We start from the raw sequence: 12,225 nt of genomic DNA on the forward strand, positions 1-12,225 counted from the left end.
ATGAGAGGTGAGGAGGAGAGGTATGGAGGCAGATCTGGGAATGTGAGGGGGCCAGGCTCCCGGGACTGGGGATGGATGGGGGAATGTATGAGGATTTGGGGGTTACAGAATCTAGGGGTGCCCGTGTTTGGGTATCCCAGAATAGAACACCTTAGGGCCTTGGAACTCTGAGTCTGAGGGAATCTCAGAAATTGAGAGTCCCTGAGCTTGGACGGCAGACAGTCTGAGTGTCAGGACTGGGGGTCGGTGTCTGTGGATTTAGGACTTAAAGTCACAGAATCTGAGGCCTCATGGCTGGAGGTAATATAATCTGTAGTGTCATATTGGGGGTAGCAGCAATCAGGCCTCTGAATTTGGGTGTACAGATTTTTGGGGTCTCATAATCTTGAGGTTTCAGAATTTAGGTCAAGACCTAAGGGATCAAGATTTTAGAGTGTCTGGGCTCACAACCTGCAGGATCCACAGTTGGGGGGAGGGGTCTCAGAATCTGGAGATAAAAGGACTTGCTGGTTTTCAGAATTCGTCAGGATCTGTGTGTATTGGGGTTTGGGGAGGTCTCACCTGGGCACTTTGGGGATTTCAGAGATGGGGGTGTTAGTATTTAGGGGTCAGGATGAGGCCTGGGGACAGAAGCTGCTCTTGTGTGTCATTGTCCCCTCCGTGGCAGTGGATGAAGGTGAAAGGAGGTGACAGGTGGGCAGATAAGCCGCCAAAGGGGAGGGGGCCCTGGGAGTGGGAGAGGACAGCGGGGGGTGATTAATTCTCCCAGAACCCCCGCTCCCGCCCCGCCCTCGGATGCTTCTCAGGAGATGTCCTCTGTGTCACCCGATGTGACATCCCCCCAAAATAGACCCTGGGGGCGGGGCAGCTATTGTCTTCAGGCCACTGTCCCTTCCCAAATACCTTCTCCTAATCCAGACCCAGATCAGGTTCCCACGGACTTGTCATAAGACAAAAGGGGACAGCTGTGGAGAGGGGCGGGGCTGCAGCCCGGGCTCGGCCCCACCTTACCCTCAGTGCCCGGATCACCGGATCAGTAGTTTGAGGAGGTGGGGGGGCCAACCCCTCCTCCCTCAGACCCGGGGGTCCAGGCCCCCGGCCCCTCCTCCTCAGACCCAGGAGTCCAGGTCCCCGGCCCCTCCTCCCCAAAGCCAGGGTCCAGGTCCCCGGCCCCTCCTCCCCAGAGCCAAGGTCCAGGCCCCCGGCCCCTCCTCCTCCGACCCAGGAGTCCAGGCCCCCAGCCCCTTCCCCCTCAGACCCGGGGGTCCAGGTCCCCGGTCCCTCCGCCTTCAGACCCGGGGGTCCAGGCCCCCGGCCCCTCCTCCTCAGACCCAGGAGTCCAGGTCCCCGGTCCCTCCCCCTTCAGACCCGGGGGTCCAGGTCCCCGGCCCCTCCTCCCCAGAGCCAAGGTCCAGGCCCCCGGCCCCTCCTCCTCAGACCCAGGAGTCCAGGCCCCCAGCCCCTTCCCCCTCAGACCCGGGGGTCCAGGTCCCCGGTCCCTCCCCCTTCAGACCCGGGGGTCCAGGCCCCCGGCCCCTCCTCCTCAGACCCAGGAGTCCAGGCCCCCACCCCCTCCCCCCTCAGACCCGGGGGTCCAGGCCCCGACCCCTCCTCCTCAGACCCGGGGGTCCAGGCCCCCGGCCCCTCCCCCCTCAGGCCCTGGGGTCCAGCCCCCCAGCCCCCAGCCCTTCTGGACCGCACCCCATTCGGCCTGTTCTCTGCTGTCCGTAGGTCACACCAGGACCCCAGGATGTCGGACGCCGAAGAGCAGGAATATGAAGAGTGAGTGATGCCGGCGGGAGGGCTGGGGGCCTGGAGCGGCGGAGGCCCCTCCCGCCTCCAAGGCTCCTAATTCCCTCCCTCCCTCTTTCCTTCCCCCGGGTCCTCAGGGAGCAGCCTGAAGGTGAGTGGGGCGCGGGCTAGCCTTGGCGGGGGTGGGGTTGGGGGTGCCTTGCAGCATCTTAGCCCACTCCGCCCGAGGCCCGCGCTCCTGGTTCGCACAGCCTGTGCGTGGGAAGCGCTCTCGGGTCCATTTGCCGCGGAGGCCCCGAGGGGCCCCCCTGTCGGTCTCGGATCGGACTCGACCCGATCCCGGTTCTCCCTGTGCCCCCATCTGGCGGCCCCCACGCGTCCCCGGGACCCCTAACGCCGCGCCCTCTGTGCCCTACCCCTTGCAGAAGAGGAGGCCGCCGAGGAGGAGGAGGAAGGTGAGGCGCCGCACTCCGCAGGTCGGAGCCGGACGCAGGGCCGGGGCCGGGGCCGGGGCGGGGGCGGGGACGCTCGGCCCGGGCGCGGGCGGCCGGGCGGGCTCAGCCTCAGCTCCTCTAACAGCCTCTCCCCTCTCTCCCCTCCCCGCCCCCCGCGCCCGCGCGCGGTCGCTCCTCTCCCCGGGCCCTCAACCCCTCGCTTCTCCTGCGCCCCCTCCCAGCCCCCGAGGAGCCGGAGCCGGCGGCAGAGCGAGGTAACCGCGGCTGCTTCGCTTCCGGAGAGCGATCCCGGGGCCTCGGGGCCCCTAACTCTGCGAGGACCCGCTCCGCGCCCCGCAACCCGCGCCCGGCCCGGCCCTTTAAGCCCGGAGCGCGCTCGCGCCCTCTGCTGGCCGCGAAGGGAACCAGCCTCGCGGAGGCTTTAACCCGTTCCCTTCCGTCTTAAAGGGACCGACACCCAAGCCTTCTTCCCCAGACTGGAGGGACACGCACAGAAGGGTTGGGTGTTTGCGGAGAGGCACCCCTCCCTCCCTCTCGTCTTCGCCTGTCCCTTACTTTTCTCCTTCATATACATTCAAAGCTTGGGGCCTGGGTTGCTGTAGGGGCTAGCGGTGGTGGTGGGGTCTGGATTCCTGCAGGGAGGGGGCCGAGGACACAACTCCCGGGTCACCGAGCGAAGAGAGGGCGTGGGGCCTCCCTGCACTGCTAGGTCTTGATGGAGGAGGGTAGGAGCTGTGGGTGTGTAGGACGAGGGGCTGGGGCGGCGGTTGTCTGTTCTTTTTTTTTTTTGGTTTCCTTATGGTCTGGAGGTTTGGACACCTGGGTTCCCAGCGATGGGGGAGGGAGATTCCCCCACACCAGTTCTGAATGTATATATGATGCGTGTGACCCTCTCCCTCCTAAAGGCCACCCCATTTCCCTTATCCTTTTTTACCCCCCCCAACCCCTCCCCCGGAGCTGCAGGAGAAGGGAACTGGGCTTGTGGGAACCACGGCTTGGGAAGGGGCGGGTCCCTCCTGTGGATATGTCATGCCCACCCACTCACGAACTCTTGCTAATTATCTCTTTGTATCCCCCTCACCAGAAGAGGAGCGCCCCAAACCAAGGTGAGATCCTAGGAAGGGTGCGGGTTCCCATCACACCCCCTTAAATATATTCCCCACCTCCAGAGACAGGGTGCAAGAGAGGCAGAGAAGGAGAGTGGGGAAACAGAAGCACAGGAAAGGACAGTGATTTCTGCAAACATTTCTGTGGAACTTTCCACTTTGGTGTTTGGCCAGAGGCAGACTCTGCCTGCCCCGTTGGTGAAATAGACCCAGATCCAGCGACTGTAGCATAGTTGTTTGATTGTTCTTTGCGACCCTGTGGACTGTAGCCCACCAGGCTCCATTGTCCATGGGATTCTCCAGGCAAGAACACTGGAGTGGGTTGCCATGCCCTCCTCCAGGGGATCTTCCAGATCCAGGGATCGAACTCTCATCTCCTATATCTCCTGCATTGGCAGGTGGATCCTTTATCCCTGAGCCACCCGGGGAAGCCCATGGTAGCACAGAGGAGGGGACTGTCTGTGTTCTAGGCAATCAAAGAAGGCTTCCTAGGAGAGGTGATGCCTGAGAGACAAGGAGTTTGCTAGCTGAAGGAGGTATAAGGGAAGTGAGGAAGCGAGTGGTGTGTGCAAGGTCCTGTGTTTCAGGGGAGAGATACAGACACAGGAGGATCCAAACTAGGAGACCAGTGGGGCCATGAGAGCTCGAGGAGGGGAGAGAGGCGCCCTGGGGGGTGTCGTTCTGGGACCAAAGCTTGGCAATCCAGGACTTCCCTGGCAGTCCTGTGGTTTTAAGACTACGCTCCCAGCGCAGGGCGTATGGGTTTGATCTGCTTGGGGAATTAAGATCCCACGTACTGTGTAGTGCAGCTAAAAACTGAAAAACAAAACAAAACAAAACAAACCCAAAGCATAGAGAGGCAAGGAGGCAGCAATCTGAGCATAAGAAGCAGAAATGCTTGGGGCCTCTGCGGACAGTGCATGAATTTCACTGTGGCTACAGAGGGATGGGGCCGTGGAGGCCAGGGCACCGGGGAGCCAACGGAGGGTTTTGGGCAGAGGAGGCAGAGGGTCAGATCTGAGTGAGAGCCAGGCGCACAGCAAAGCGCAGGTGTGCTCCAGCATCAGGAAGCCTTGTTTGAGCAGGGAAGTTCCCAGGGGTGGGTGCGGGGTGGTGTCTCAAGGGAAGGGTATTGCAGGCAGGGCAAACAGCATGTGCAAATGTCCGGGGGCATTGGGGTCCATGGCATGGCCAGGGAACTGTGGCACGAGGTGAGGCCTAAGCTGGGGCAGAGGGCTTAGGGTAGAAAGGGACCACCCCCCGAGAGAGCCCCAGGGCTCGGTGTTGTTTCGCCATGGCGCGTGGCATGTGGGCTCTTAACTCTGAGACCAGAGATGGAGCCCCCAGCTCCTGCAGGGGGAGCAGAGGGGCTTAAGCACTGGACGTCCAGGGAAGCTCCGAGAACCCCAGGTTGGTGAGCTCAGTTAGGGCAGAGTTTGTGCAAAGACGGGAAATGTTCAGGAGACATCTGTTCACTGGTGTCTGAGGTTTGAGAAAGAGTCTGTACTGGAGACAGAGGCGAATCCTCAGTAAATGACGGCAACTGAAGTCACGGGAATGAATGACTGACCTATGAATGAATCGAATGAATCGAAGAGCAAAACTCCCACCAGGGGACAAGGAGACAGAGATGGGACAGGCAGAGAAAAGAAGCAAGTCAGGAGGAGGTACTGTCTTAGAAACCAAAGAAGAGGGCATTTCCCTGGTGGTCTGAGGGTTAAGATTCTGCCCTCCCAGTGCAGGGGGCATGGGTTCAAATCTTGGTCAGGGAACTGACCCACATGCTGCACCATGCAGCTTAAAAATAAATAAATTAATAAAGAAAATTCTAAGAACCAGGAGGACCTCAGGGCTGGAAATCAAGGGCAGCCCCCTCATAGCAGCACCACCCAATACGAATACAACGCAAGCCACGTATGCAACTGAATTATTATTTTTTGGCTAGCTGCATTTGAAAAAGTAAAATGGGTAAAACGAATCCCAATAGCATATTTTACTCAACGCGTTGTATCCGAAATCGCATCGTTGGGACACTAAGCCATATAAACGTCCTTAGTGAAACATTTTACATTCTTTGGTTCCACCGAGTCTGTGGAACCAGGGCGTGCATCCCACTGCAGCCTGTCCGATTGGGACGGGGAGCACGGCAGGCGCTCAGGACCCACGTGAGGCTGATGCTGCCCCGCGGGAAGGTCAGGGCACTCAGCGTTTCTCTTCTGTCCACGCAGCCGGCCCGTGGTACCTCCTCTGATCCCGCCAAAGATCCCAGAAGGGGAGCGTGTGGACTTCGATGTAAGTAACAGACGCCCCATCCCGGGCGGGGCTGCTAGCCTGTAGGGCGCGAATTAGGAAGCGGCGCCCCTCCCTTCTTCTTCTTCTTCTTTTTTTTTTTTTTTTGGTCTTTTTCCTTTTTTTTGCTTGCTTTTCTACTCTCCTGGAATTGCGTCCTCACGGCCCCCTAGCGTCAGAGCAGGCTGTTCGCTGCCATCTGCTGGACATCGAGCGCACGGCAGCCGCCTGTCCCCCGGTCAATCCCGCCAACTCTTGCGGTCCAGGGGTCCCCCTCCTGACGCTTCTCAGAGGTGCTGCGGGGCTGGCGCCTTCTCGGGGTATCACCTGGGGATGACCAGGCTCCCGCCCCTCGTCCCCCAGGACATCCACCGGAAGCGCATGGAAAAGGACCTGCTGGAGCTGCAGACGCTCATCGACGTCCACTTTGAGCAGCGGAAGAAAGAGGAAGAGGAGCTGGTGGCGCTCAAAGAGCGCATCGTGAGTGGAGGGCGGTGGGCTTCCCCCAGGTCGCCGCTTGCCTCCCCGCCTCTTGGTCCTGGGAGATACGGAGCACGGTCGCCGTCCAGTGCAGACCCAAGGCTGAAACTTTCCGGATCGCGCCCAAGCTGATGCTCGTCTCCACTCCTGACCTGACCTGGGAAGGGATAAGGGGGTGCGTGGTGGTCCCTGCACCCCCTCAGCCCCTCTGCCTCCTTCAGGAGCGGCGCCGGGCGGAGAGAGCCGAACAACAGCGCTTCAGAACAGAGAAAGAGCGAGAGCGCCAGGCCAAGCTGGCGGTGGGTGCCTGCTCTCCTCCTGGGAGCCGTTTTCCATTCGTGATTTTCTCTGTGACCCCAAGAAAGTCCGCATGCGTATTATCCATGGATCTTGCTGTTGAAAGGGAGGGAAACCCCAACCACAACTGAATTTAGCGGAAAGAGAATTTCATTGGCTCATATAACTAAATTGCCTAAGGCAGGGGCTGCTTCAGGCATGGCTGAATCAAGGGACTTAAATACTATCACAAAGACCCAGGTTTTCTCTTTCCATCCTTTGGCCTATATTTGTGTGCACAGTGTGTCCAGGAGGGTGCCTGGTATGTTCCTGGTCTGAGCCTTGAAAATCCTGACTCCCGTCAGCCTTAGGCAGGAGTGACCAAGGTCCAGTAGCAAGTTTGGCTTAAACTCCTCTTTCTCTCTGGCACAAATCCTAGGATGTTTTCAGGTTGTTTACCTGCCATTGTGGAATGAATCACTGGCGGGTTGGGACAGAGTGAGTACAACGCTCCCATTGCTTTAAGCCTTGGAAACATGACCTGACTTGAAGTCAGGAAAGACTCACTCAATTCTTTTTTTTTTTTCTGGCTGCACCTCGAGGCATGTGGGATCTTAGTTCCAGGGTTCAAACCCGTGCCTCCTGCAGAGGAAACGCAGATTCTTAGCCACTGGACCACCAGGGAAGTCCCTCAAACCACTTTTAAAGACCAGGAATTGGATGCTGTGGTAGACAAAGCACTGGTCTTCCGGAGGAAGGGGACCCAAGCCAAGGGATGCAGGCAGCCCCGAGAAGCTGGAAAAGGCAAGGGAGTGACCCTCCCCTCATGGCCCTAGAAGGAGGCTGTGTGCCCCGTGGCTTATCCCCCGAGACCCACTGCAGACTGACCTGCAGAAATACAAGGTGATAAACTGACATTGCTTTAAGCCACTACGTTTGCAGATTATAGCAGTGAGAGGAAGCTCATTCAGGTGGGGAATTATGGGCAAGCCCCACACCTTGCCTGTCCCTCCAGTGGGGAAGGGGTTTGGTCGGGGTGAGCCTCCAATTCTGGAACGTACAACGCAGACTTTCCGGATGTGGTCACGCCTCAGTGAAGGCATTCTGGAGCCCCTTCCTCAGGCTCAAGGTCAAGAGCCTCTTGACTCTGCCCCCTCCCCGACTCCCATGACCAGTTACCCTCTTTGCCTCCCTGAGGACAGTTGTTCTCTCATGAGACTAAAGGAGAGTGAGTCTCAGAGAGGGCAGGTACCTACACGTAGGTCACACAACAAGATCACCGCTGGCCATTGCAGGCTGGAGCATGCAGAGAAAAGCAAGCATATCCCCACCCCCACCCCCACCGCCGACCCCGCCAGGTTAAGTTTTCCTGGAGGCGGGGGCAGCATATTAAGGCTCGGAGAAGATGAAGGACTGGCCGGTGGTCACACACCCAGGCCTGGAAGGGGCAGGAGGAAGTGTTTGCATCCTTGTCTGTTCTGATATTGACCTTGTCTCTCGTGAGCTTCCCTGGTGGCTCAGATGGTAAAGAATCTACCTACAATGCAGGAGGCCGTGGTTTGATCCCTGGGTTGGGAACATCCCCTGGAGAAGAGAATGGCAACCCATCTAGTGTTCTTGCCTGGAGAATCCTATGGACAGAGGAGCCTGGAGGGCTACAGTTCACGGGGCTGCAGAGAGTCGGACATGACTGAAGTGACTAACACTCACTTTCTCATGCTTGAGTCTGATCGACCCCTGATTCACTCAGTGCAGAATCGGCCTCCCTGATGCCCCCTCAGGCGCCCTCCCCTCTCAGTCCAGCAGGGTGGGGGAGGCCCAGGGATGAACCCCATTCTTTCCACAGGAGGAGAAGATGCGGAAGGAAGAGGAAGAGGCCAAGAAGCGGGCCGAGGACGACGCCAAGAAGAAGAAGGTTCTGTCCAACATGGGTGCCCATTTTGGGGGTTACCTGGTCAAGGTGAGTTCAGCCTGCTGGGGCCTGAGGTCTGGGGTCCCGGGGGAGGCAGCTGGGGTCTGAGGAGGAGAGGCTGGGGGCCTGGACCCCTGGGTCTGAGGGAGGAGGGGCTGGGGAGCCACCCCCCACCTCATGGTGCCCCCTTCCCACCCTCAGGCAGAACAGAAGCGAGGGAAGCGCCAGACGGGGCGGGAGATGAAAGTGCGTATCCTGTCTGAGCGTAAAAAGCCTCTGAACATCGACCACATGGGAGAAGAGCAGCTCCGGTAGGCGGGAGGGGCCCGGGTGGCAGACAGGCAGATGGGCGGCCCCTGGCCCAGGTCTGAGTGGGCAGAGGCCCCGGCGCTGTGTCGCTGTGCAGGTGTCTCCCCCTCTCTGGGCCGTTCCCCTGTGGAGTGTCACTGATGTAGGACCTATGTTTTTGGTGCCAAGACCTGTAGAATCTGGGAGATGATAGGAAACCAGACCACAGGGCTGACCAAAACTGAGGCGATAATGTTGTTTTGATGGTGTCCCTTGGGAATTCCAAATGGGCTCCATCTTCTGCCTGAATTAAAGCCAGACACACTGGCAACAACTTCCCAGGCAAACCTTTCCAGATGGGAGCTCCGTCTCTCCCTTCACAGCTCACTCGGGGCACAGCCTGCCTCTCAGGATAAGCCCTCAGAGGGAAGGCCAGGGAGGGTTTTCCCTGGGGGGCCTCCTCTGTGTCTGAAGCGCCCAGGCACGCCCCTTAAAGTCAGAAACACCTGCCACCCCAGAGGCGGCGAAACGAGGGGACTTGGAGCTCAATACCGGAGACTGCTTGCCCGGGGTCAGCGCCGGCTCCGCCACTTAAGCTATGTGATCTCAGGCAGTTGCTGACCTCCGCTGAGCCTTGCTTTCCTCACTGGTAAAAGGAGGCTGTGATAACAGTCTACATCACAGAGCAGAGCAATGTCAGCGAGCAGTAGCCCTGTGTGGAGGGCTTGCAGCTCCGCGAGGTAGATACCATTATACTATTATCCCCTCAGGCTGGAGATAACAAACCAGAACATTAAAGCAACCAACAAACAGAAAAGGGCACAGAGGGGTTAAAGAACCTCTCCAGGGTTGCACAGCTTGCAGGCACAAGAGTGGGGATTGGACCCCAGGAAGTCTGGGATGGTAGTCTGTTCTTCATCCCGTATTTACGAAGAGGCATGGTGGCTCAGACAGTAAAGCGTCTGTCTACAGTGCAGGAGACCTGGGTTTGATCCCTGGGTTGGGAAGATCCCCTGGAGAAGGAAATGGCAATCCACTCCAGTACTATTGCCTGGAAAATCCCATGGACAGAGGAGCCTGGTAGGCTACAGTCCATGGGGTCGCGAAGGGTCGGATATGACTGAGCGACTTCACTTTCACTATGATGGTAAATGCTTCCCAAGTGGGTCTCCAGAGGCTAAAAGTCCACATCTCAGCGTCTGCTCATTTCCATGGTGTAAATGCTCCCAGGACGCTGATTTCAAACCCCTGCGCTCAGAGTTGGAGATAGATATTCAGAGTTGACTCCAGCCCCCTCCCTCCCAGGAAACATCGCGGGGCCTGGACTAAATAGTGTGTCGAGAATGTTCCTTTTCTTCTCCGCTCTCCACCCTACACCGCACGTCTGCTCGTTGTTTGGGTCCGCTGATATTTTTGGAGGATGTCAAGTTACTTAAGTTTTGTTTATTCAATAGAGAGCATATGATGGTCTAGAAAAATTTAAAATAAAATACACCACAGAAGAGAGAGCATTTGAAAACCATTAGCTGGCAAAAGAAAACCATTAACTGGAAAAAGAAGACACAGAATACTAGTAAGAATAAAAAGAGTCGTAACAACTAGCTTATCAAGTGTTTACTATGTGCCAGGCACTTTATACCTGTTCTCTCATCCTCTAATGGCTCAAGGCAGTAGATTTTTTGTCAGTTCAGAATAAGCTTAGCCTTTGATAACTGAGATCCGACTATAGCAGCCTAAAACATAGAGGTTTGTTTCCTTATGTAGAGGAAATCTGTAGTCCACAGCGGGTGTGGCAATTCTACAAAACAATTAAAGACTCAGCCCCCTATTTTTCTGCTCCATTACTTTTACTCCAACATCCATCTTCCAAATCACCTCGTGGTCCAATGTGGCTGCTGGCGCTCCAGCCGGCACATCCAAGCAGCAGAAAGAAATTGCAAGGCAAGACCCACAAAGGCTCACCTGGAAGCTCCACTCAGTGACCTCCTTTCATCCCACTGGCTGCCCTACCTGCAAGGGAGATTGGGGAGAGTAGTAAGAGAGCCTACTGCAAAAAGTTCCAAGGAAGAAAGGGAGAAGGGACACAGAGGGGACAACCCAGAACTTCTTCACCATTTTCTTTCTGCATTTTTCTGGAGAGGGAAACAGGATCCTCAGGGGAGTCACTTGGCCATAGTCACAAGCCAGAGAATTCCGGATCTGGTGTTTGAACCTATGCTTTCTGACTCCAGGACCGGGGCCCTTAGCCATGCTATCATTGTCCCTTAGAGAGACAGGGACGTGGAGCAGCAGGCAGAGATTTAAAGACCCCCTGCTGCGATCTGCTTTGCATATTAACAAAAGGGCCCCGAATTATTAACACAATGGCACCAGTAAAGCCAAACTCAAAGGGTTCCGTCAGCCCCTCTGGGCCTGGGGCCCGGCCTGGCTCCCTTCCCCAGCAGCCCTTCTGCCCGGCCAGGGAGAAGGCCCAGGAACTGTCGGACTGGATCCACCAGCTGGAGTCAGAGAAGTTTGACCTGATGGCGAAGCTGAAGCAGCAGAAATATGAGGTGAGACCCGTGTTTGCTGGAGGCCAGGCAGGGCTGGGGCTGGGGCTGGGGGCTCGGCTGGGGTTGGGTCGGGGCAGGGGGCGCCTCCCCCTCCAGCTCTGCCAACACGTTCCTCTGGTCTCCTCAGATCAACGTCCTGTACAACCGCATCAGCCACGCCCAGAAGTTGTAAGTGTGAACGAGCCTGTGCCCCCCACCCCTCCCTCTGACTCTCTCTCTCCTGCTGCCCTTGACTCTGAGTTTCAGCCACGACCACCCTCTCCTGGGGGCTCTGTCTTCATCCCTCTTTCTCTGGAGCGTTCTCATAACCTGTCCTTTTCTCTCCATCTCCAGTTCTCCTCTGGGGTCTCAATCCCCCTTTCTATGTCCCTCTTAATCACTGGTCCTCCGGGCGGGGTGGGGGCGTGATCTCCCCCTACACACACCTAGGGGACATCAGGGGATGTCTGGAACACGCTTGGGGAGGGTGTCCTACTGGCCCCTGCTGGGTGGAGCTCAGGCGCTGGGTGGAGCTCAGGGCTGCTGTTCGGAGCCCTGCGACGCTCAGGACGGTCCCCACATGTCACTGGTCTGGCGTCGAGAAGCGTGGTTTTTGCTGTTTGTTGCTCTGTCTCCCCGCCCCGCTTCCCTCCCTCTCTCCATCTTTCTGCCTCAGTTTCCATCTTTCTCTCCGCCCCCCAGCCTCCCTGGCCCTCTCTCTGTCACTGTCCCCTTCCTCCTCCCAGCTCTGTATCCATAACCATTTATCAGTGCCCGCGTGAACATCCCGAGCTGGCCCAGTGATATCACCTCCCGCCGGTCCATGGGCCGGTGACGGCTAATTGTGCCACCCCAGGCAGCGAACCCCCACAAGAGCAGGCAGTGGCGGGCCTCTTCCCCTGGCAGGGAGGGCGGGGCCCATCTCAGAGGTGGGTGGGGAGGCACTCCTTCCTGACACCCCTCCTTCTCCTGCAGCCGGAAGGGGGCCGGGAAGGGCCGCGTTGGAGGCCGCTGGAAGTGAGGAGCTGGGCACAGCGCCCCCGGAACCCCTCGAGGCACCTGGGAGCCCTTGGCCTGTGTGTCCATCCGGGCTGTGCGTCCACCTGGGGCTTGAAATAAATGCTCCCCCTGCAGCA

General features: G+C 57.9%; 1 protein-coding gene across 1 annotated transcript; it reads left to right on the plus strand.

Moving 5' to 3' along the window:
• The first annotated feature begins 655 nt into the window (after nt 1-655).
• On the plus strand, nt 656-12,225 carry TNNT1 (troponin T1, slow skeletal type). The gene is made up of 14 exons (XM_052656013.1): nt 656-693; nt 1,732-1,782; nt 1,890-1,903; nt 2,178-2,207; nt 2,429-2,461; nt 3,292-3,313; nt 5,542-5,605; nt 5,966-6,082; nt 6,304-6,381; nt 8,205-8,318; nt 8,472-8,581; nt 11,020-11,110; nt 11,238-11,278; nt 12,065-12,225. Exons 1-14 carry the CDS (start codon nt 671-673, stop codon nt 12,108-12,110), a joined length of 834 nt encoding a protein of 277 aa, XP_052511973.1. The 5' UTR covers nt 656-670; the 3' UTR covers nt 12,111-12,225.

This window comes from Budorcas taxicolor, chromosome 18 (assembly GCF_023091745.1).
Source record: "Budorcas taxicolor isolate Tak-1 chromosome 18, Takin1.1, whole genome shotgun sequence".
Lineage (NCBI taxonomy): Eukaryota > Metazoa > Chordata > Mammalia > Artiodactyla > Bovidae > Budorcas > Budorcas taxicolor.